This window comes from Tetrao urogallus (genome assembly GCF_951394365.1).
Source record: "Tetrao urogallus genome assembly, chromosome: 28".
NCBI classification, from domain to species: Eukaryota; Metazoa; Chordata; class Aves; order Galliformes; family Phasianidae; genus Tetrao; species Tetrao urogallus.
Window position 1 is genome coordinate 1 of NC_136841.1, and position 24,966 is coordinate 24,966.

The 24,966-nt window shown below is 61.0% G+C and overlaps 1 protein-coding gene across 1 annotated transcript in view; it reads right to left on the reverse strand.

Moving 5' to 3' along the window:
* Positions 1 to 1,975: 1,975 nt before the first annotated feature.
* INTS3 (integrator complex subunit 3) overlaps positions 1,976 to 24,966 on the reverse strand; it is a gene marked incomplete at both ends in the record, with an annotated part of 32,405 nt that continues 9,414 nt past the window's right edge. The window contains 21 exons of the mRNA XM_079547648.1: positions 1,976 to 2,076; positions 4,342 to 4,509; positions 4,623 to 4,671; positions 5,959 to 6,072; positions 6,260 to 6,335; positions 8,319 to 8,387; positions 10,283 to 10,436; positions 10,526 to 10,645; positions 12,805 to 12,849; positions 13,165 to 13,268; positions 13,473 to 13,527; positions 14,113 to 14,242; positions 15,835 to 15,954; positions 16,515 to 16,621; positions 16,835 to 16,926; positions 17,958 to 18,037; positions 18,361 to 18,448; positions 19,221 to 19,412; positions 19,765 to 19,862; positions 21,866 to 21,995; positions 22,523 to 22,667. Coding sequence (XP_079403774.1) covers positions 1,976 to 2,076; positions 4,342 to 4,509; positions 4,623 to 4,671; positions 5,959 to 6,072; positions 6,260 to 6,335; positions 8,319 to 8,387; positions 10,283 to 10,436; positions 10,526 to 10,645; positions 12,805 to 12,849; positions 13,165 to 13,268; positions 13,473 to 13,527; positions 14,113 to 14,242; positions 15,835 to 15,954; positions 16,515 to 16,621; positions 16,835 to 16,926; positions 17,958 to 18,037; positions 18,361 to 18,448; positions 19,221 to 19,412; positions 19,765 to 19,862; positions 21,866 to 21,995; positions 22,523 to 22,667 — 2,237 coding nt within the window. The remainder of the gene's footprint in view (positions 2,077 to 4,341; positions 4,510 to 4,622; positions 4,672 to 5,958; positions 6,073 to 6,259; positions 6,336 to 8,318; positions 8,388 to 10,282; positions 10,437 to 10,525; positions 10,646 to 12,804; positions 12,850 to 13,164; positions 13,269 to 13,472; positions 13,528 to 14,112; positions 14,243 to 15,834; positions 15,955 to 16,514; positions 16,622 to 16,834; positions 16,927 to 17,957; positions 18,038 to 18,360; positions 18,449 to 19,220; positions 19,413 to 19,764; positions 19,863 to 21,865; positions 21,996 to 22,522; positions 22,668 to 24,966) is intronic.

Consider the following 24,966-nt stretch of genomic DNA (forward strand, 5'->3'; position numbering starts at 1 on the left):
CACCCACCAAGGGATTCCAGCCCCATAGGGGCACCCAGCCCCATAGAGGGGTCCACAGCTCCATAGGGACGCTCAGCCCCACACCCACCAAGGGGTCCCAGCCCCATAGGGACACCCAGTCCCATAAGGGGGCACCCAGTTTCAATAGGGACACCCAGTCCCATAGAGGATCCCAGCCCCATACGGGACACCCAGCCCCATAGAGAGGTCCGCAGCCCCATAGGGACACCCAGCCCCACACCCACCAAGTGTCCCAGTCCCAGTCCTATAGAGGGGTCCCAGCCCCACACCCACCAAGGGATTCCAGCCCCATAGGGGCACCCAGCCCCATAGAGGGGTCCACAGCTCCATAGGGACGCTCAGCCCCACACCCACCAAGGGGTCCCAGCCCCATAGGGACACCCAGTCCCATAAGGGGGCACCCAGTTTCAATAGGGACACCCAGCCCCATAGAGAGGTCCGCAGCCCCATAGGGACACCCAGCCCCACACCCACCAAGTGGTCCCAGTCCTATAGAGGGGTCCCAGCCCCACACCCACCAAGGGATTCCAGCCCCATAGGGGCACCCAGCCCCATAGAGGGGTCCACAGCTCCATAGGGACGCTCAGCCCCACACCCACCAAGGGGTCCCAGCCCCATAGGGACACCCAGTCCCATAAGGGGGCACCCAGTTTCAATAGGGACACCCAGTCCCATAGAGGATCCCAGCCCCATAGGGGACACCCAGCCCCATAGAGGGATCCCAGCCCCATAGGGATGCCCAGTCCCATAAGGGGGCACCCAGTTTCAATAGGGACACCCAGTCCCATAGAGGATCCCAGCCCCATACGGGACACCCAGCCCCATAGAGGGATCCCAGCCCCATAGGGACACCCAGCCCCATAGAGGGATCCCAGCCCCATAGGGGGATCCACAGCCCCATAGGGATGCTCAGCCCCACACCCACCAAGGGGTCCCAGCCCCATAGGGATCCCAGCTTTATAAGGGGGCACCCAGTTCCATAAAGGGGCACCCAGCCCCATAGGGGGATCCACAGCCCCATAGGGACGCTCAGCCCCACACCCACCAAGGGGTCGCAGCCCCATAGGGACACCCAGCCCCATAGAGGGATCCCAGCCCCATAGGGACGCCCAGCCCCATAAGGGGGCACCCAGTTTCAATAGGGACACCCAGTCCCATAGAGGATCCCAGCCCCATAGGGGACACCCAGCCCCATAGAGAGGTCCGCAGCCCCATAGGGACACCCAGCCCCATAGAGGGATCCCAGCCCCATAGGGACACCCAGCCCCATAGAGGGATCCCAGCCCCATAGGGGGATCCACAGCCCCATAGGGACGCTCAGCCCCACACCCACCAAGGGGTCCCAGCCCCATAGGGATCCCAGCTTTATAAGGGGGCACCCAGTTCCATAAAGGGGCACCCAGTTCCAATAGGGGCACCCAGCCCCATAGAGGGATCCACAGCCCCATAGGGACGCTCAGCCCCACACCCACCAAGGGATCCCAGCCCCATAGCGGGTGCCAGTCCTATAGAGGGGTCCCAGCCCCACACCCACCAAGGGGTCCCAGCCCCATAGGGACGCCCTGTCCCATAACGGGGCACCCAGTTCCAATAGGGGCACCCAGCCCCATAGAGAGGTCCGCAGCCCCATAGGGACACCCAGCCCCCCACACCCACCAAGGGATCCCAGTCCTATAGAGGGGTCCCAGCCCCACACCCACCAAGGGGTCCCAGTCCCATAGGAACACCCAGCCCCATAGAGGGGTCCAAACCCCACACCCACCAAGGGGTTCCAGCCCCATAGGAACACCCAGCCCCATAGAGGGATGCACAGCCCCATAGGAACACCCAGCCCTTCCCCCACCAAGTGGTCCCAGTCCTATAGAGGGGTCCCAGCCCCACGCCCACCCCCCCAGCCCCCCATAGACCCCCCCACTTCTCCCCCCCTCTCCCCCCCCAGCCCCACGGCACGCACAGTTCTGCTTGGTGTTGGCCAGGTTGAGGCGCAGGCTGTCCAGGTGCTCCAGGATCTGCTCCAGGGTGAGCTGGGCCAGTTTGCTGCTGGAGCTGCGCAGGCTGGGGGCAGAGCGCGAGCGCCCGTTGGTCCTGCGGGGTCGGCAGCCATGGACCCCTCCTCCTCCTGCCCAGCCCCAGCCCGACCCACCCCCCCCCCCCCCCTTCTCCCCCCCACGCCGCTCCTCAGGGATGCGCTGCTATGGGGTACGTGGCCGTGGGACGCAGCTGGGGACACAAGGCTGTGGGGACACACAGCCACGGGGATATGTGGCCATAGGGACAGCCCTAAAGACACCCAGCCCTAGGGACACTCGGCCATGGGGACAGCCCTAAGGACACCTGGCCATGGGGACACCCGGCCCTAGGGACATCCAGCCATGGGGACAGCCCTAAAGACACCCAGCCCATGGGGACACCCAACCACGGGGACACCTGGCCATGGGGACAACCCTAAGGACACCCAGACATAGGGACACTCGGCCATGGGGACAGCCCTAAGGATACCTGGTCATGGGGACAGCCCTAAGGACACCCAGCCATAGAGACACCCGGCCATGGGGACAGCCCTAAGGACACCAGGCCATGGGGACACCCGGCCCTAGGGACATCCAGCCATGGGAACAGCCCTAAAGACACCCGGCCCATGGGGACACCCAACCACGGGGACACCTGGCCATGGGGACAGCCCTAAGGATACCTGGTCATGGGGACAACCCTAAGGACACCCAGCCACAGGGACACCCGGCTATGGGGACACCCAGCCCTAAGGACACTCGGCCATGGGGACACCTGGCCCTAGGGACATCCAGCCATGGGGACAACCCTAAGGACACCCAGTCATAGGGACATCCAGCCCATGGGGACACCCAGCCATGGGGGGCAGCCCTAAGGACGCTCAGCCATAGGGACACCCGGCCATGGGGACACCCAGTGATGGTGACAGCCCTAAGGACACCCAGCCATAGGGACACCCAGCCATGGGGACAGCCCACCCAGCCATGGGGACAGCCCTAAGGACACCCAGCCATGGGGGCAACCCTAAGGGCACCCAGCCCTAAGGACACGGGGCCATGGGGACAACCCTAAGGACACCCGGCCATGGGGGCAGCCCTAAGGACACTCAGCCATAGGGACCACCCGGCCCTAGGGACATCCAGCCATGGGGACAGCCCTAAAGACACTGGGCCATGGGGACACCCAACCACGGGGACACCTGGCCATGGGGACATGCAGCCATAGGGACAGCCCTAAAGACACCCAGCCACAGGGACACCCGGCCATGGGGACAACCCTAAGGACAGCCAGACATAGGGACAGCCCTAAGGACACCCAGCCCTAAGGAAACCCGGACATAGGGACACTCAGCCATGGGGACAGCCCTAAGGATACCTGGTCATGGGGACAGCCCTAAGGACACCCAGCCACAGGGACACCTGGCTATGGGGACACCCAGCCCTAAGGACACTCGGCCATGGGGACACCTGGCCCTAGGGACATCCAGCCATGGGGACAACCCTAAGGACACCCAGTCATAGGGACATCCAGCCCATGGGGACACCCAGCCATGGGGGGCAGCCCTAAGGACACTCAGCCATAGGGACACCCGGCCATGGGGACACCCAGTGATGGGGACAGCCCTAAAGACACCCAGCCATGGGGGCAACCCTAAGGACACCCAGCCCTAAGGACACGGGGCCATGGGGACACCCCGCCATAGGGATGCCTGGCCATGGGGACAACCCTAAGGACACCCAGCCATGGGGGCAGCCCTAAGGACACTCAGCCATAGGGACACCTGGCCATGGGGACACCCAGCCATAGGGACACCCAGTGATGGGGACAGCCCTAAGGACACCCAGCCCTAAGGACACGGGGCCATGCGGACACCCCACCATAGGGACACCTGGCTATGGGGACAACCCTAAGGACACCCGGCCATAGAGACACCCATCCCATGGGGACACCCAGCCATGGGGGGCAGCCCTAAGGACACCCAGCCATAGGGACACCCAGCCATGGGGACATCCAACCAGAGGGGTACCCGGCCATGGGGACAGCCCTAAGGACACCCAGCCATAGGGACACCTGGCCATGGGGACACCCAGCCATAGGGACAGCCCTAAAGACACCCAGCCATGGGGGACAACCCTAAGGACACCCAGCCCTAAGGACACGGGGCCATGGGGACACCCTGCCATAGGGACACCTGGCTATGGGGACAACCCTAAGGACACCCAGCCATGGGGACACCCGGCCATGGGGGCAGCCCTAAGGACACTGGGCCATAGGGATCACCATCCCCCCCGGCCCGGCCCCCCCTCTCACCTCTGCCTCTTCCTGGGCAGGCTGTTGTTCTTGATGAGCAGCGCCTTGATGTGCTCGGCCAGCAGGTCGTCGTGCTTCAGCCCCCAGTGCCGCAGGATGCTGGTGGTGAACTGATCGTCGGGGTGGCACGGGCGGCTCAGCACCATCTTCACCATCTCCTCGCTGGGCCTGCGGGGGGGCAGCGGTGGGGCAGCAGGGGGGCAGGGGGGCCGGGCGCCCCGCTGCAGCCCCGTGGTGCTGCGGCGCTGTGGGTCGCGGCGCTGGGGACGGGCGGCACTCACTTCTCTCGGCGCAGCTGCAGCAGCAAACAGGAGAGAGCCTCGGGGTGCTCTGCAACGAGAGGGCAGCTCAGCGGCGGGCAGCGGAGTGCTGGGCAGCACACAGCAGTGCACGGCACCAGGAGCAATGCAGAGCAGTGCAGAGCAGTGCAGAGCAGTGCAGAGCAATGCAGAGCAATGCAGAGCAATGCAGAGCAGTGCAGAGCAGTGCAGAGCAATGCAGAGCACCATGTGGCACTGCAGAGCACTGCAGAGCACTGCAGAGCAGTGCAGAGCAGTGCAGAGCAGTGCAGAGCAATGCAGAGCAGTGCAGAGCAGTGCAGAGCAATGCAGAGCAATGCAGAGCAGTGCAGAGCAGTGCAGAGCAATGCAGAGCAATGCAGAGCAATGCAGAGCAATGCAGAGCAATGCAGAGCACCATGTGGCACTGCAGAGCACTGCAGAGCACTGCAGAGCAGTGCAGAGCAATGCAGAGCACCATGTGGCACTGCAGAGCAATGCAGAGCAATGCAGAGCAATGCATGGCACCATGCGGCACTGCAGAGCAATGCAGAGCAATGCACGGCACCATGCAGCACTGCGGAGCAATGCAGAGCAATGCACAGTACCATGCAGCACTGCAGAGCACTGCAGAGCGCCAGGCAGCAATGCAGACCAATGCAGAGCACTACACAGCATCATGCAGCACTGCACACCACGGCACGCAGCACTGTTCCATGCAGCACCATGCAGCACTGCAGAGCAACGCAGAGCACTGTGCAGCACAGCACAGCACCTTTCCATGCAGCACAGCACCATTCCATGCAGCACCTTTCCATGCAGCACAGCACCATTCCATGCAGCACAGCGCCATTCCATGCAGCACAGCACCATTCCATGCAGCACAGCACCTTTCCATGCAGCACAGCACCTTTCCATGCAGCACAGCACCTTTCCATGCAGCGCAGCACCATTCCATGCAGCACCTTTCCATGCAGCACAGCGCCATTCCATGCAGCGCAGCACCATTCCATGCAGCACAGCGCCATTCCATGCAGCACCTTTCCATGCAGCACAGCACCTTTCCATGCAGCACCATTCCATGCAGCACAGCACCATGCAGCACCTTTCCATGCAGCACCTTTCCATGCAGCACAGCACCGTGCAGCACCTTTCCATGCAGCACAGCGCCATTCCATGCAGCACAGCACCTTTCCATGCAGCACCATTCCATGCAGCACAGCGCCATTCCATGCAGCACAGCACCTTTCCATGCAGCACCTTTCCATGCAGCACAGCACCGTGCAGCACAGCACCTTTCCATGCAGCACAGCACCGTGCAGCACGGCTCCACGCTCACCTTTGTACTTGAGGTGCTGCAGGATGGGGATGATGGCCTCCAAGGGGATGCTGTGCGCCAGGAAGAGCTGCCACGTGCAGTACTGCTCAAAGGTCTCCCAATCCAGGCTCTGAACTGAGGGGGGGACACACAAACGAGCCGCTCATTAACGAGCTCAGCTTCGTCTTTGGAACCGCAAAGCTGGGTCGGAGCTGTGCCACAACGGGTGCCAAGGTGGGGGGCGTAGAGATTGGGGGCTGAGGGCTCCGCAAACCCCCAGGGATGGATGGGGAGGGGGGGGTGGGGGGGGCGCAGCACTCACTGAGGATGTTGAGCACGGAATCCTTGCGGAACATGACGAGGTTCCCCATCATCACGTGGCAAACCAACTCCTGCAGCTGCAGGGAGAGCATGGGGTCAGCATCAGCGCTGCGTGCGGAGCAGCTCGGGGCAAGCGGGGATCCAGGAGGGAGCCCAGCACTCTGTGAGCTGCAGGTGGCTGCAAATTGGGGGCTGGGACCCCCGGGGGGGGATTGGAGGGGGAAGGGGGGGTCCCAGCCTCTCTTAGGAGGGAGTTTTTCAGGCAGAGGGCGGTGAGGCGCTGGCACAGGTTGCCCAAGGAGGCTGTGGATGCCCCAGCCCTGCAGGCATTGGAGGCCAGGCTGGATGTGGCTCTGGGCAGCCTGGGCTGCTGGTTGGAGACCTGCACACAGCAGGGTTGGAGCTGATGGCCGCTGTGGGCCTTTGCAACCCAGGGCATTCAATGAGTCAATGATTCTTTGGGTCCCTGTAGCTCCCTGTGGATCCCTATGGCACCCTGTGGATCCCTATGGTACCCTGTGGATCCCTATGGTACACTGTAGGGTCTCATGGCTCCCTATGGATCCCTATGGTACACTGTAGGGTCTAATGACTCCCTATGGATCCCTATGGCACCCTATGGATCCTTATGGCACCCTATGGGTCTCTGTAGCACCCTATGGCACCCTATGGATCCTTATGGCACCCTATGGATCTCTGTGGATCCCTATGGCACCCTATGGATCCCTATGGTACACTGCAGGGTCTCATGGCTCCCTATGGATCCCTATGGCACCCTGGATCCCTATGGCACCCTATGGGTTCTCTGAGCAGCCTGGGCTGCTGGTTGGAGACCTGCACACAGCAGGGGGTTGGAGCTGATGGCCGCTGTGCTCTTTTGCAACCCAGGCCATTCTATGAGTCCATGATTCTTTGGGTCCCTATGGCACCCTGTGGATTCCTATGGCACCCTATGGATCCCTATGGCACCCTATGGATCCCTATGGTACACTGTAGGGTCTCATGGCTCCCTATGGATCCCTATGGCACCCTATGGATCCTTATGGCACCCTATGGGTCTCCATGGATCCCTATGGTACACTGCAGGGTCTCATGGCTCCCTATGGATCCCTATGGCACCCTATGGATCCTTATGGCACCCTGTAGATCCCTATGGCACCCTATGGACCCCTATGGCACCCTATGGCACCCTGTAGATCCCTATGGCACCCTATGGGTCTCTGTGGCACCCTATGGCACCCTATGGGTTCTCAGGGCAGCCTGGGCTGCTGGTTGGAGATCTGCCCACAGCAGGGTTGGAGCTGATGGCCATTGAGGTCCTTTTCTTTTAACCCAGGCCATTCTACGCATCCCTGACTCTTTGATACGGGCTGGGCGAGGAGGCAGAGCTTGGTGGGGGGAAAAAGGGGGCAAAGAATCATAGGAAGGAATGAAGGAACTGCAGAAGGGAGGAAATGCTGCGATTGGGGAAAGCTGAAGCTCTGCCCAGCCCAGGATCGGGGTTGGGGTGCGGTGACGCATTGCAGCCCCCCACAGCCGGCGGTTATGGGGCGCTGAGCCCAAATAATGGCATTAATTACAGAATCACCCGGGTTGGAAGGGACCTCAAGGATCACGCAGTTCCAACCCCCCTGCCTAGCAGGGCTACCAAACATCCACATTTACATCAGGTTGCCCAGGATCCCGTCCAACCTGGCCTTGAACACATCCAAGGACGGGGCATCCACAACCTCCCTGGGCAGCCCGTTCCAGGGCCCGACCGCTCTCCTCGTAAAGAACTTCCCCCTAACGTCCAACCGAAATCTTCCCTCCTTCCACTTGCATCCATTTCCCCTCGTCCTGCTATTGTCAGCCCTTCTGAAGAGTTGACTCCCCTCCTGGGTGTAGGTTCCCTTCAGGTATTGATAGGCTGCCATGAGGTCGCCCCGCACGCAGCTCCGCAGCCGCGGCCGCCCCAAGGACGCGGCTCAGCAGGAGGAACCCAGCGGGCGAAGGGGCACAAAGGAGGGGCTTCCAGCCTCCCGGGATGGCAGGGCAACGGAAGGCGGCTCCCACCTCACCTGTGCCGAGTCGATGACGGCCACGATCATATTGAGCAGCTCGCCGCTGCGCAGCGTCTCGTCTGGGAACTGCAGGGAGGGCAGAGCAAGGCCTGGGTCAGGGGGGGGAGCGAGGAGGAGGGGGGGCACGAGAGCAAATCCTGCGTCAACGGGGGGGGGAAAGGGGGGCAAAAGGCCCAGAGCTGGACGGATGCGTGGGGATTCTGCTGCTGCTGCTGTGTGCAATGACACCTCCCAGCCCCATCCCCACCTGTGGGGCTGCGTGGGGCCATACAGGGCTGTATGGGGTCGTGTGGGGCCATACAGGGCTGTATGGGGTCGTGTGGGGCCATACAGGGCTGTATGGGGTCGTGTGGGGCCATACAGGGCTGCGTGGGGCCATACAGGGATGTAGGGGCTGCATGGGGCCATACAGGGCTCTATGGGGTTGTGTGGGGCCATACAGGGATGTAGGGGCTGCATGGGGCCATACAGGGCTGTATGGGGTTGCGTGGGGCCCTACAGGGCTGTGTGGGGCCATACAGGGCTGCATAAGACCATACAGGGCTGTAGGGGCTGCATGCGGCCATACAGGGATGTATGGGGCTGTGTGGGGCCATACAAGGCTGCATAGGACCATACAGGGCTGTAGGGGCTGCATGGGGCCATACAGGGCTCTAAGGGGTTGCGTGGGGCCATACAGGGATGTATGGGGTTTTGTAGGGCCATACAGGGATGTATGGGGTTGCATGGGGCCATACAGGGCTGTGTGGGGCCATACAGGGATGTATGGGGTGAGGGATAAGCAATGGTTTCAATGCAGCTATAGGGGGCTGTGTGGGGCCATGTAGGGCCATATGGGTAAGGGTGAGGGATGTGCATTGGTCTCACTGCAGCCGTATGGGGCTGTATGGGGTCATGTAGGGCCATACAGGGCTCTATAGGGCCATATGGGGCAGGAGATGGATGACCATTGGTCTCAATGCAGCTGTATGGGACCATATGGGGCTGTATGGGGCTCTATAGGGCCATGTGGGGCAGAATGATGGACGACCATTGGTCTCAATGCAGCTGTATGGGACCATATGGGGCTGTATGGGGCCGTATGGGTCAAGGTGAGGGATGACCATTAGTCTCAGTGCTGTTGTATGGGGTGTATGGGGCCATGTGGGGCAGGAGATGGATGACCATTGGTCTCAATGCAGCCATATGGGACCATATGGGGCTGTATGGGGCTCTATAGGACCATGTGTGGCAGGAGATGGATGACCATTGGTCTCAATGCAGCTGTATGGGGCCACATGGGGCTCTATAGGGCCGTGTGGGGCAGAATGATGGACGACCATTGGTCTCAATGCGGCCATATGGGGCTCTATAGGGCCATGTGGGGCAGAATGATGGATGACCATTGGTCTCAATGCAGCCATATGGGACCATATGGGGCTCTATAGGACTCTGTGGGGCAGGGAGAATGATGACCAATGGTCTCAATGTGGCCGTATGGGGCCGTACGGGGCTCTATGGGGCTCTTTAGGGCCATGTGGGGCAGGAGATTGACGACCATTGGTCTCAATGCAGCTGTATGGGGCCACATGGGGCTCTATAGGGCCATATGGGGCAGGAGATGGATGACCATTGGTCTCAATGCAGCTGTATGGGGCCACATGGGGCTCTATAGGGCCATGTGGGGCAGGAGATGGACGACCATTGGTCTCAATGCAGCCATATGGGGCCGTATGGGGCTCTATAGGGCCATATGGGGCAGAATGATGGACGACCATTGGTCTCAATGCAGCCATATGGGGCTCTATAGGGCCATATGGGGCAGAGTGATGGACGACCATTGGTCTCAATGCAGCCATATGGGGCTCTATAGGGCCATGTGGGGCAGAATGATGGACGACCATTGGTCTCAATGCAGCCCTATGGGGCCGCATGGGGCCTCAGCAGCCAAGTAACCCCCCGTCCCCCCATCCGCGCCCCACCTCGGTGTAGATGGACGGGGTGAGGTAGCAGAGCAGGCGCACGTCGTCCTCCTGGCAGGCCTTCATGTCCATCATCAGACACGTGTGCAGGTCCCCCAGCTGCGTGGCCTGAGCGAAGGACTCGTAAAGGTTCATCTTCCCTGCTGCTGCTTTGCTGGGGAAGAGGGGAGGGGAGAGTCGGGCGAGTGGGGGGGGGGGTCTGGGGGGGGCTGTAAGGGGTCTCCCCAAAGCCCCGCTGCCTACCTGGCTTTTAGGTAATAGAGGAGGTGGTACCCGATTTTGGGCTGCTTCTGGTAGAGCTCCGACAGGAGATCCAGCAGCAGGGAGAAGCCGCTGTTATCCTCCTGCATCTGGCACAGGTTCCTGGGGGAGGGGGGAGAAAAAAAGGGGGGGGAGGCGGGGGGGGCTTGGTGGTTGTGTGTAGGATGGGATTTGGGGGGGGGGATATGGGGGTGGGATATTGGAATGGGATACAGGGGGTGGGACGTTGGGGATGGGGCATTGGGAGTGGGATACTGGGGGTGGGACACATGGGGGGCCAGGATATGGGGATACTGGGGGTGGGACACACAAGGGGGGTGGGATATGGGGATGCTGGGGATGGGATATTGGGATGGGGCATTGGGGGTGGGATACTGGGGGTGGGATACACATGGGGGGTGGGATATGGGGATGGGGCACACATTGGGGGTGGGTTATTAGGGGTGGGACACACACTGGGGTCAGGATATGGGGATACTGGGGGTGGGAGAGACATTGAGGGTGGGATATTGGGGTGGGACAGAAACTGGGGCCAGGACATAGGGGATGGGACACACACTGGGGATGGGATATGGGGATATAGTGGGGCAGGACACACACTGGGGTCAGGATATGGGGATACTGGGGGTGGGACATTGGGATGGGGCATTGGGGGTGGGATACTGGGGGTGGGATATGGGGATACTGGGGGTGGGACACACATGGGGGGTGGGATATGGGGATGGGGCACACACTGGGGGTGGGTTATTAGGGGTGGGACACACACTGGGGCTGGGATATGGGGATACAGGGGCAGGACACACATTGGGGACAGGATATGGGGATACTGGGGGTGGGACATTGGGATGGGGCATTGGGGGTGGGATACTGGGGGTGGGACACACATCGGGGTGGGATATGGGGATGGGACACACACTGGGGATGGGTTATTAGGGGTGGGACACACACTGGGGTCAGGATATGGGGATACTGGGGGTGGGACACATTGGGGGTGGGATATTGGGGGTGGGACAGACACTGGGAGTGGGACACACATTGGGGGTGGGACGTTGGGGATGGGGCATTGGGAGTGGGATACTGGGGGTAGGACACACATGGGGGGTGGGATATGGGGATGCTGGGGGTGGGATATTGGGATGGGGCATTGGGGGTGGGATACTGGGGGTGGAACACACATTGGGGTGGGATATGGGGATGGGGCACACACTGGGGTCAGGATATGGGGATACTGGGGGTGGGAGAGACATTGGGGGTGGGATATGGGGATAGGACAGACACTGGGGACAGGACATAGGGGATGGGGCACACACTGGGGCTGGGATATGGGGATATTGGGGCAGGACTCACAGTGGGGCCAGGATATGGGGATACTGGGGGTGGGACATTGAGATGGGGCATTGGGGGTGGGATACTGGGGGTGGGACACACATTGGGGGTGGGATATGGGGATGGGGCACACATTGGGGGTGGGTTATCAGGGGTGGGACACACACTGGGGTCAGGATATGGGGATATTGGGGGTGGGACACATTGGGGGTGGGATATGGGGATGGGACAGACACTGGGGCCAGGACATAGGGGATGGGGCACACACTGGGGATGGGATATGGGGATATTGGGGCAGGACACACAGTGGGGCCAGGATATGGAGATACTGGGGTGGGACACACATTGGGGGTGGGATATTGGGGTGGGACAGAAACTGGGGCCAGGACATAGGGGATGGGGCACACACTGGGGATGGGATATGGGGATATAGTGGGGCAGGACACACACTGGGGTCAGGATATGGGGATACTGCGGGTGGGACATTGAGATGGGGCATTGGGGGTGGGATACTGGGGGTGGGATATGGGGATACTGGGGCAGGACACACATTGGGGGTGGGATATTGGGGGTGGGACAGAAACTGGGGTCAGGATATGGGGATGCTGGGGGTGGGACACATTGGGGGTGGGACGTTGGGGATGGAGCATTGGGAGTGGGATACTGGGGGTAGGACACACATGGGGGGTGGGATATGGGGATGCTGGGGGTGGGACACATTGGGGGTGGGATATGGGGATATTGGGGCAGGACACACAGTGGGGCCAGGATATGGGGATACTGGGGGTGGGACACACATTGGGGGTGGGATATGGGGACGGGGCACACACTGGGGATGGGATATGGGATATTGGGGCAGGACACGCAGTGGGAATTGGGACACTGGGCCGGGCCACAAGAAAGCCCTGGCTGGGCCATTCTGAGAGCAGACCGACCTAAAAATGAGGTAGAGCGGTTTCCCCACCGACTCCTCCAGAGACCTGCGGGACAAACGCGGCGCTCAGAGCCCCGTGGGCGCTCCCCAAAAAGGGGGGCAGAGCTGTGGGACCCCAGGGCTCGACCCCAACTGAGGGGAACGGTGCTAAGAGGGCTGGTTTGTGAGCGTGGCACCGAGAGCTCAGGCTGGGCAGCCTGAAGGCAGCCCTGGCGCCGTGGCTGTGAGATGCGCTCCACGCTGGCTGCTGGTGAGCCCTGCAGAGCTGCTGCTTTCCAGCACAGCTCTCTGCAAACGGAGCAAGTTTCGCTGGGCAAAACCCCGGGGCGAAAGGATGAAACAGAGAGGGATAAATCCTTACTCCTCTGTGATCTCTTCTGGCAAAACCTCCCCGCGGAAGTGAGCCTTAAAGAGCTCCTGGAGGCAGGAGGCGAGCACTGATAGCTGCTCGGAGTCAAAGTCCTCCTGGGGGGGCAGAAAGGGAGGATGAGGAGGCAGGGATGCTCGCCCCCTGCATGGGGATGCAGCAGCGCTGCTGGGAGCGACGCCGAGCTGCTCTGGAGCTGCAAAACTGCAGGGCTGAGCAGCAGCAGAGCCCCCAGCTCCCGTGCAGCGCTGCTGCCATCCCGGCCAGCTCAGCCCTGCAGAGGGCAAAGCGGAGCCCTTTACCTCCAGGACTTGATCCACGATTTCCTGCATGACCTCACACTGAGCTTCCGTATCGCTGGAGCAGAAAAACAAGAGGAAATCCAAGTTAGAAAGGAAGATACCGCGAGAGTGCAGGGCGAGGGGGCTTTGCGCTGAGCTGGCTCGGCTTGGGAGCCCCCCAGGCCTTGTTTTGGGGCCAGGAAGGCACAGCTACAGAGCACAGAACGCAGAGACGGAGCCCTGGGGGAGCACAGCTACTTCCAGCACAGCCTGAGCAAGCCAAACCAATTGAATGACTGAAAGCATCGGATGAAATGCACTTAAAAGCCACGAGCCGTCAATTCGGTTCCAGCAGCCAAGGTCTGAAAAGCAAGAGCTGCTGACAGAGCCTTCCTCAGGTGGCGTGAATTCCAAGGCTGCATCCAAGAGCAGGGCTGGGGAACGTGCAGATAGGTGGAACAGGCACAGCATGCACTCGCAGCCCCCACTGCCAGCAGCACGGGAGCCCAAAGCCCTTCTGCCTTCCCAGCACCGAGGCAGAAAGCGCTGCTGTGCCCAGGTCTGAACCTGCGGGGCTCTGCTGGCTCCGAGAGCAGCAAGCAGGGCTGCATTACGGCACCGTGAGGTCTTGGCTGCCCCACACGGAGCATCACAAACCAACCTCCCCTTCTGCAGCTGCAGAACTTTGTCCTTCAGAGACTCGTCCAGCTGGTCCAGGAACGGCGTGATGTCCACGGGTTCCTCCACGATGGTTTCTTTGATCGGATGAAACCTGAACTCCCTTTTCTTCCCTGCAACCAAGGAAGCGTCCCTGCGATCGCCTGCAGCTCAGGGGCACCCAGGGCCGACCCCATTGCGGTGTGGGGCCGCGCTGTGGGACGGCGAAAGGTTTCCCAGTGCAGGGTGCAGCCTCCCTGCCTTCACCCCTGCGAGGTGTCCGTGCTCGGGAAGGCAGCCTGGGATGCAGGCGTAGGGATGCACAGAGCTGTGCTCCCGTTCAGCCCAGGCCCAGAAGCGATGCTGTGCCCATCTCCATGTGCTCACACACACAGCTTGCTCACTGCCTGCATCCAGGACTTCCCCACGCCCTCTCTCATCTCATTCTGGGTCGTAAACTTGCAGCACAGCCCAGAAGCCCTCGCAAAGGGGAGCTGCGAGGATGGAATGGGGCAAACGATGGCATCCCCTTTGCAGGAGTCTCTGCACGTGGCCTCCGAGCCCGAGCCCCAACAACTGCAGGCAGTGCCGCCATCCCACACCCCATCCTGGGGCTGTGGACCCCCCCCCCCCCCGGCTGCCTACAGGACAGCAGAAGCCCCCAGAGCCTGACTGCCAGGATCAGGACCTGCTGGCGATGCCTCCTCCAGCCCCAGGGAGCCAGCAGAAGGATTCCAGCCCTGCGCCCCCTGCTCAGCCCCACGGCTTGGAGAGGGGCTCACGGAGCGTAATGAAAAGCGAGCGGTGAGAAGAGCGAAGCCTCAGCAGCAGCTGCTGCCTGAGAACAGGAACAGCCTGTTCCCAAAGAACCCACGGCACAGACTGTGCTGCTCTCATCACACAGAGCCGGGTGCTGGAGCAGAAGGGCATCCAGAGGGGGCTGTGGGGTGGAGAGAGCTTCCCCTGTATTCAGCACTGGTGAGGCCGCACCTCGAGTGCTGTGTCCAGTTTTGGGCCCCTCACTGCAAGAAGGATATTGAGGGCCTGGAACGTGTTCAAAGGAGGGCAACGAAATGGTGAGGGGGCTGGAGCACAGGGCTGGTGAGGAGAGGCTGAAGGAGCTGGGAATGTTCAGCATGGAGAAGAGGAGCTCAGGGGGGACCTCATTGCTCTCTATGACTGCATGAAGGGAGGCTGCAGTGAGCTGGGGGTCGGCCTCTGCTCTCGTGTCATCAGTGATAGGAGCAGAGGGAACGGCTTCAAGCTGCGGCAGGGGAGATTCAGGCTGGACATGAGGAAGTATTGCTTGTCAGAAAGGGTGGGCAGGCACTGCAATGGATGCCCAGGGAGGTGGGGGAGGCACCGAGCCTGGGGATGTTCAAGGAAAGGCTGGAGGGACGTGGTTCAGTGGGAGCTGTTGGTGATGGGGGAACGGTTGGACTGGATGAGCTTTGAGGTCTTTTCCAACCTTGGTGATTCTATGATTCTATGATGGATGGTGCTGAGCCACGGGGCAGAGCGCCATGCAAGCAGAGGAGGCCAACGACTCTCCTTTGAGTGCAGAGCCCAGGGCTGAGCACCTCCTGCAAAAGGCAATCTGGTTTTTGAGATCCAGGTCTGCTTGGAGCACTGCTGATGGGGAAAGTTGTTGCTGTGCAGGAGGCGGTGCTGGTGGATGCTGCCTGGGGCCGTTCCAGCACTGCTGCCCATGCCCTGCAGCTCTCACCTTTGCTGTTCAGGTCCTCTTCATCATCACTGAAGGCGGCCTCGGCGTTGTCATAGCAACTGTCATCTTTGTCTGACATGTGATTGTCCATCTCCATGGAAACGGGCTCCTCAATTTTGACTGTGGACACAAAGGCAAAGGGAGTGAAGGCCAGACACGGGATGGGCCGGCCGGCTCCCGGCTCTGCCGACGGGGAGCTGCATAGGGCTGGGGGAGCTGAGGAGCTCCGCAAAGGGCAGAGAGGTTCGGGGTGAGCAACGCAGCTCATCCCGGGGATGGGAGCTCGTGCAGCTCCACGCAGCCATCGCCACGTGCTGCAGGGTGCGTGGAGCAGCTCGGCACCACGCGGGGCTGCTGGGGGGGTGGGCTGTGCTGTGATGCTGTGGGGAAAGCAGACAGGCTACAAGGCACCGGCCTTCGGTAGGGCTGGCAAAGCAGCAGCGCTCTCTCTGGTTAAACACAGGGTAGAAGCGCTTGCTCTTTGTTTAACCTAATTAAGGCCGATCAAGGAGAGCATAGAGACAGGAGGGAAGCACCTCCCGTGGAGCAGAGGGAGGACAAGGCTGAGATGAGGGCAGATCATGGGCATAAAGCTCTCCTTGGAGCCCCACTCTGAGCTCAGAGCCGTGCTCTGGCACAGCACCGTTGCGGCCCCCCCTCGCTCCCCATCTCCTCATTACCTTCAATGGGGGGCGAGGGGGAGCTGCAGAACTCTGGGAACTTCTCCCTCAGCATGGCTCGGAGCTCCTTGTCCAGCTTGGGGTTGTCAAAGAGAGGAGCCAGGTGGCTGCGGAAGGAAGGCGATGAAGAAGAACCGGGACGCAGCCCCTGCTTCCCTGCGGAGCCGAAGCCCCACAAGGGCAAAGCCCACCGGAGCCCCCCCCCCCCAAAAAAAACCCCTGGCAGCCCTGGGGTTCGCCCTCCTGCTCCCGTCAGGTTTGCTAAGAGCAAAGAGCCGGGCAGGTTGGCGCTCATGCAGCAGAACCCAGCGATGCCTTACGCGAGGACGCGCTTCTCCACGATGTGGGTGAGGGAGTTGAAGACCCCCTGGCGAACGTGAGCTTCCAGAGGGGGGTAAAAATTGGGAATGATCTGAAAGGGAGAAAACACGACGGCATCAGTGCCTTCCAGGACACAGCCGGCTCCGGCTGCGGCTTCCCAGTGAGGCTGTAGCTACCGGATGGGTTCTGAGCACCCGACGGAGCTGTGGGTGCCCCCGTTTGCTGCAGGGGAGCTGCAGGAGATGGTTTTAAAGGTCTTTTCCAACCCCAAGTGCTCTGTGCTGCCATGAGCCCCGCTGCTCTGGATTGAGAGGGGTGGCAGAGCTGAGAGCAGCACTGCAGGAGAAGGAGCAGCCCATGCTCGGTTCCCTGCCCCGCAGAGCAGCCTGGGCATCTCCCAGGGGTGAGAAAACCACACAGGGGCTGCAAAAGGCCCTGGAGGCAGAGCTGTGCTCCAAGCAGCAGCTGCAGGAGAGGGGGAATAAGAGATGGGAGCGTGGGCAACGTTCTGCTCCGTCCACACGCAGCTCTGCGCTGCTGGAGGGAAGAAAACAACTCCCCGAAATGAGGCTCAGCCCGAGAACCTTCCACCCAGATCCTGAGTCAGCTGCTGCTGTTGGACACGCACAGCTCTGCGATTCTGCTTCCAAGAAACCCATCAGCTCTCCCTGGGACGCAATGAGCAGAAGCAGCCCTTGGGGGGCACAGCCCCACGTCCTGCCCAAGGACAAAGGGAGGATGAAAGGATGGCTTGGGCTGGGGAACATCGAATCCAGATTGTGTTTACCCCCGGGGGACGACGCTGGGCCAAACAGTGCATTGGGTACTGCTACAGGGGAACGATTCAGAAGCCTTTTTCCTAATTCTCATCCTTCTGGAAGGGTCGATTCGCAGAGCTGGGAAGTTTTTACGTGTGTTCCCGCTAATGAAGGACACGTGGGCCCAAACTTGGTGCTCCGGAAGCAACCCTGGAGCAGCAGCCGTGCTGCTTGGTGGTTTGTGCTGCACTGGTGGTGCCTGCAGGGGGAGGCTGTGCAGCTCTGGGGGGTGGCACCCAGCAGAAGGTGGGGAGGGGATGCGGCTGCAGGCCCTAAAAGGAGCTGCATGGAGGGAGCAGCTCACCCGGCACATGAAATCCAGCAGCGTGGCGGTGATGGCAGGGTGAGGCTTCATGGAGTGATGCATCACAAGGATGGCAGGCTCTGGTGGGAGAAAGCAGGGAGTACGGTGCTGAGAGCCCCACGGATGCCCACAGCCCCCTCCTTGCTGCCCTATAAGTGCAGAGGGGACTTCTGGCTCCTCGTGGCTCTCATCCGGCTCCTAAATAACAACCAGACTTCAGGCAGCCAAACTGGGCTCTTGCTGACCCCAAAAGGCCCTTCATAGCAGCCCCCCAAGGGCTGGAGAACCCGTGGAAGGAAACTGATGCTCTCTGGAGATGAAGTGTTGGGCTTTCCCCCCTCCTGACCCCACGGCCTCTGCCAGCTCCGAAAGCCATCAGCCCCTTTTCCGACCCCCGCAGTACCTATGTTCATGATGCTGTCCTTCTCAGGGTTGAAGAAGAGCCAATCGTAGAACAGAGCCAGTTTGGCATTGGAAGCAGCAACGTTGGACTGGAGAAGGAAAAAAAACCCAAACAGATAAAGATTTGATTCGTGGGGGAGCTTTGAGACCAGGTGGGGGAAATTCCTGAGCAGAAGTGAAGGGGCCTCCTGCTCCTGCATGGACCTCAGAGGCATCTGAGCACATAAAGTGAAAGCAAAGGGCGTGATAAGATGGAAGGTGGAGCTGGGAAAGCTGATCCCAAAGGATCAACGTGTGGCAGGACCAAAGCTGGGACGCAGAGCACGCAACAGCCTGCTGTCATCACTGCCCTGCAGCTCCTGACCCCAAACTCACAGCGGCAGGAGGTCAACCCCCAAGGCAGGGATGAGTGAAGGGGCCTCCTGCTCCTGCATGGACCTCAGAGGCATCTGAGCACGTAAAGCGAAAGCAAAGGGTGTGATAAGATGGATAACCTGTGTGACCTGCTGTAGGGAACCTGCTTTGGCAGGGGGGTTGGACACGATGATCTCTGGAGGTCACTTCCAACCCCTACAATTCTGTGATTCTGTGAAGGTGGAGCTGGGAAAGCTGATCCCAAAGGATCTATCGTGTGGCAGGGCCAAAGCTGGGACACAGAACATGGAACAGCCTGCTGTCATCACTGCTCTGCAGCTTCTGATTGCTGCCCTGCAGCTCCTGACCCCCAAACTCACAGCGGCAGGAGGTCAACCCCCAAGGCAGGGACGGGATCCCACGCGGCTCTCGGCTTACCAGGACTTTGGGGATCACAGATGCGGGGCTTTGAAGGCAGCGGGAGCGGCGAGGGCCGTCAGAACTCACCGTGCAGGTGGTGAGCAGCCAGCCGATGATGGCCCAGCGAGGCAGGATGTCGGAGCTGAGCACCTCATTGGACGGATGCACCACGCCGCAGATGTAACGGATGAGGTCGCAGCGCAGGGACTGGCTGTCAGGGGTGGACAGGTATTGCCTCTGGAACCAGTCCTGGTACCGCTTCTGCTGCCCGAACCGCACCTGAAGGGGAAAGGCAAAACGTGGGTTTCACTCAGGGGATGCTGAAAGCCCCTCTAGGATTTAGGAGGGACCACCCGGCCTGCAGCAGCGCTCAGCCTGGCCAAGGGGGAGCAGACGGGGTGGATCTGCGTGGCTGTAAGCACAGATAAGAGCCGCGTGCTGTCAGCGAGCAGCTCCCAGGCCTCACGCACAGCACCGCTGCTGTCAGAGCTCTGATAACCCACCGCAGAGCGGCCTTTCGGCCTTGCAAAGCAGCCAGAGCTCCCCGCAGCCCACCCTGCGTCAGCGCCCGGCTCCGCTCGGGGTGCCCCCCGTCCCCACGCGGGGGGGGTGGGCGAGGGGCTCTGCTCACCCTCGAGGTCATGAAGAGCAGTTTGGTCTCCATGTCGGGGGTGAGGCGGCACGCCAGGAATTTGCGCGAGGTCCTGGACTGGAGGAGCTGTAGGACACCTGCAGGGAGATGGACGGGGTTACAGGGCTGCACAGACCAGGCAGGGATGCACCCAGGGGGGAGCTCAGCTCAGAGCGCTTCCTCCTTCAACGGCTAAAGGCGCTGGGACTGGAGAGAGATGGTGATTTTGGCTGGGAATGGCCCTGCTGGAACAAGCCTTGTCCAGAGCAAGCTCTGTCAGAGAGCAGCAGTGAGAAAGGAGGGGGGTGGGTGCAGCACAGCAGAACGGGGATCTGGAGGAGGGATGAAGGAATGCAGAGCCTCAACACGGAGCATTCCTCACCCGACCCATAGGGAGGCAGCACAGCGATGCCTCCCCCTCTCCCCCCCCCTGCTGATCCCTTCTGCTCCTCGCAGGGCTTCAGGTGCAGCACTCAGCAGGGCTGGAGGACTCACAGAATCCTCCAGGCTCTGCAGCAACGAACCCCCGGTGTGAAGGCAACCCTGCTGCAACGCTCGGATGTAGAAAAAGCCTCACGTGCACGGAGAAGAGGCAGGGGAAGCAGGAGGGGAGATTGCAAAAGCCGCTTTGGTTCCCAAACAGCTGCAAGAGGAGAAATTTATGGCTTGAGTTTGGAGGCTGTGCTGCTGCTGGATGGGACCTGAAGGATTTACAGCACGCTGCTCCATGCAGACAGGCGGGCGCCGGAGCTGTGCAGCGCTCAGCCTGCTCACAGCTCACATTGCTGGGCTGCAGGGGGGAACTGCAGAGTGCAGCAGAGCCGGGGGGAAAGGGGTGAAGAGCTGCAGAACGGCTCCTCGGGTCTGCTGTGTGTGCTGCCAGGCAAAGAGGTGGCAAATACAAACCATGGGATCGAGGGAATGAAGGCCAAAGCCACAGCAGGGAAGGCAGGAGCTGGGGGCACCGATCTCAGCCCCCGCTCAGTGTCGTGCTGTGGGGCCACTGGGCTCCAAGTGCAGCAAACCAGGGAGCCGTTGGCTGCCCCTGCTGACGTGGGAAGGGACACAAAGCAGCAGGGATGCCCATAAGGTGCCCCATAAAACAGGCAGGATGCTGGGAAGATCCAGGGGTGAGAAAAGCCAGCACTGGGGCTGAGCCCCTGCAAGCCCCCATGAGACCCCAAAAAGGGGAATGCTGTCCCTGCGGCCTCCAGGCAGCATGGCAGTCAATGAGAACAGACAGGAGGGATTCTGGAGATGGAAGAGCAGCCAAAGAGCTGCAGGGAGGAGCATTTAATCAGCAGACAACGCTGCCCCTTCCCCCGGGCACAATCTGTGGTCTTTAACGTGGCGTTAATGCGGCCCCAGAGAGCAGAGCAGGCGCTGGGGTTGGGAGGGGGGAACACTTTAAAGCCCTGCATCTGAGGGCTCACTGCAGACAGATAATGATGTGGCAGCCCTGAGAGAAGTTAATAATTCATAGCAGTGAGACCCATCAATAAAACACTCCTCTGCCACATCCACCCCAACCCAGGCAGCGCTGAGCGAGCCGAGCGTTTGGGTGGAAAGCTGCTGAGATGAACGGAATCCCATCCACAAAGAGTCAACTGCTGCACCCCCTGCGTTTGTGCTTCAGTGCCACTGGGGTTCCTCGGGGCTCAGGTTGGAGAGAAACTTGGACATCACCCATCTTTGTGCTCCTGCTCATCTCAGCTCATAAAGCAGCTGATAGAAACGCAAAGTGAAACGTTCAACGATGCGATCCTGTCTCGCAGGCTGTGCTCTCACTCTCTCTGCCTGCTCAGCTGTCTGAATTGTCCGCTTTTCAGCACGGCTTGGAACTCAAACGCCTCTTAGGAGGCTTCTGCAGCATTTAAGACAGTGGCAGAAGCCGTGCAGTGCCAGAGCAGAGCGGCTCTTGCTCAGCCCCAGCCCTGGGGGATCCTCCTTCCCCCTGGCAATGGGTTCTGCAAGCAGCCACGTGGGCCTCAGCACCAACGGAGGTGGAACCAGACGGCGCTCGACAGCAGCCCCAGCTTTGGGGCCAGGATCAGTGGGGCAGGATGGGCTCAGCCCCCCCCCAAGGCACAGCCCTACCCACCTGTGAACTGCGTGCTGAGCACCTGTGGGTTGTGGATGATGTCCTTCCAGAGCTGCTCGAACTCAGGGATCCTGGCCACGTTCTGCAGCAGCCGCACGAGGTCGCGGCCGATCATGAAGCAATCCATGAACTGTGGGGGGGGGGGGGGGGAGGAGGAAAGGAGAGGAAAAAACATCACATTGAGTGCTCACCTGATGTAGGGGGGGGGGAGGAACACGCAGTCCTTCGGGCTGAGGCCGGCGGCAGATGATTCATCCTGTGCACAAGTTGTCCACCCCTACCCTGGCACAGCGCCCCTCTTTGAAGCCCGCAGGTTGGGAGAAGGCAGGCTGACAGGCGGGAAGGTCAGCAGCTATTTTAAAACGTTCCCTCTCTTGCAAAGCAAACAATCAGCCCCATAAATCTGACATTTTCTCTCCAGGATCTCAGCCAGTCTCTGAAGCTGGGGGTTGTGACATCGGTCCCTCTCAACGCGGAGGGAGGAAGGGAAGGCGGGCAGCGAAGGATGGGGCGAGGACACGGAACGGGAGCGCGGCCTCGGTGGGGATGAACCACGAGCTGCCTGCGTGCTGCAGGGACCCAAAGGAAGCAGCGCAGCCTTCTGCCAGCGCTGCTGGAGGAAAGCAGGGTGCAGACGGAGGGCCCTGCTCTGCTCACCCGTTCCCGGAGGAGGGAGATGCAAAAATCCACCTCCTTCTGACGCAGCGCCTGCAGCGGCGCCGTGCCGTGATGGTCCACGATGAGCCGCAGGTAGGTGTACACAGCCATGGCTATCAGGATGCTGCTCTTCAGTACCCATTCCCTGCAGAGGAAGTGCAACAACAAAAAAAAAAGAACAAACACAACAGAAACGCCCCATTTTCAGCCACGGCTCAGAGAACACCGCAATAAGAAGGGCCAGAAGAAACCGAGCCTGAAGGAGAGGGGCAGCGCGGGGCCACGCTCCCATCGCGCCCCCTTTGCATCCCCAGGGCCTCTGCCATAGCAGTCAGAGCACTCAGAACAGCCAGCTCGGGAGCAAACACGGGCAGCAGCTCTGCAAACAGCTTGGCCTCAATGCACAGCCTGCCACGAGAGCAGCTTTGCCCATCAGCACAGCAAGGCACGCCGGGTCTTCCCTCACGGCCGGACCCCCTCCACTCCCATGGAGGTGCTGCTGCCCCACACTGCAACCAGAAGGCAGCCAGAGGGGCAGGAGGCAAAGCACAGCCGGATGGCAAAGGCAGGAGGGCAGAATGGAGGGAAAGAGCCACCCTGGGGGTCACAACTGCAAGATGGAGGGGGATCCATCAGAAGGATCTGCCCAGCAGCGCCCAGCCTGCGCCACGCTCTGCTTTTCCACCCAGGAGGGCACTGAGGCTGCATTTGTTTCTCAGCCGCCCCGCTGGGTGTGCCGCCTTCTCTGCTCTCCCCTTATCTGCCTGCAACAATAAATCCTCTCCCGTCCATAAAACCGACCCAGTCAGCCTGGCTGTTGGCGCCGGGTGCCAGGAACGGGCCAGGCCGGCGCGCTGCCTCCGCTGATTGATGGCCCTCGGCATCTCCCTAAATCACAGCCTGCCCCAACGCTGCTGCCGCCACCTGAAGAGCCACAGCCTGGGGGGGGGGGGGGGGGGGGGACACAAACGGCTCAGCAGCCCTAAATCACCGGGGTGGGAACCTGGGAAAGCTCCTAGCTGGGTGCTGGCAGCTGTTAATTAGCGAGCAGGGCACTGCGCAAAGGTTACGGCCAGGGAGGATGCGGCAGTAATTAAGAGATGCCGGGGTCAGCGCTCCGCTTCTCCCACCGCGAGCTGTGCAGAAAATAAATAAGAACGTTGTCTAAAAGGATGGGGGGGGGGCTGCCCTCACCTCCAGGACCCATTGATTCGGAGGCAGAAAAACGCAGCGCCTGCGGAAGCGCTGCCATCAGCAGCCGTGGGGCTGCGGAGAGGCGGCTTCGTTGGTCCTGGTTTTAATTAAAGCAAGCACTCAACGCTCCGAATGCGGAATCGGACCTTCACCCGTGTGGCTTTAATTAAAGCCCCGGTTCTCCTCCTAATCAAAGCGCAGCAATCCCAGCACAGAGCTGCAGGCTGCGCCTCGGGCTCCTTCCCAACCCTCAGCTCTCCCTCCTCGTGCTGCTTCTGAGCCGCCGCACGCACGGACACTCGGCAGCGCCTTCAGCAGCAGCCAAAGCTTCTCCTCTCCCATCTGCTCCTCCGACCAACTCCTCCAGCAGCCACGCTCGGATTCCCCTCAGCTCTGCTGCAGAGCTGAAGGCAGATGAGGCAGGAGCTGCTCCTCCTCTCCTGCGCTCAGGATGGCTGCTGTCTGCTGGCTTGCAATGGAAGAGCTGCACGGCGCTCGGGGTGGAGATGCTCCACGCGGAGGGGAGGCTGCATGCAAAGGGCAGGCGGGCAGCAATGCAGGGCGAGCAGCTCAGATGGGAGCAGGAGCTGAGCTCAGCACAGAGGGAGTGCAGAACTGCTCGTGAAGAGCAGAAACGGGACGAGCCCAGGGGAGAGCGGGGGGTCTCTCCCTCTCGGAGTCTCCACGGCGCTGCCTCCGGCACACAGAGGCAGTAGGTGGCACTCACTGCTGGTCCCAGGGCCAAATAAACGCTTTCACCACCCCATAGTTCACCGCAGCAATAAGAGAATCGTTGCTATTACGGACAGCCCTCGGTGAAAAGCTGTTAAAAGCTATTTAAAAGTAAAGACCTGCCCAGCCGCGGCAGCAGCTTATCGCCAATTAGTGTCCTTTGTTGGCAAAGCGGCCAATGCTGAGCCCGGGGGATCGGAGCTGAGCCCAGGGGGGGGACGGAGCTGAGCCCACGGGGGGGGGGAAGGAGCTGAGCCCAGGGGGGGGACGGGGCTGAGCCCACGGGGGGGACGGGGCTGAGCCCACGGAGGGGACAATGCTGAGCCCATGGGGACGGAGCTGAGCCCAGGGGGGACCGTGCTTCCCAGCTGGCCTGCCCCCAACAAATCGAAGTTGCAGGCGAGGCTGAAGCTGTTTACACACAGGAAGCTTTTTGGGCAATTAACTCAGTCCTACTCCCCCCCGAAAAGGAACACCTCCCCCGCAGGCTGGGGAAGCTCAGGAGGAAAATAATTCGT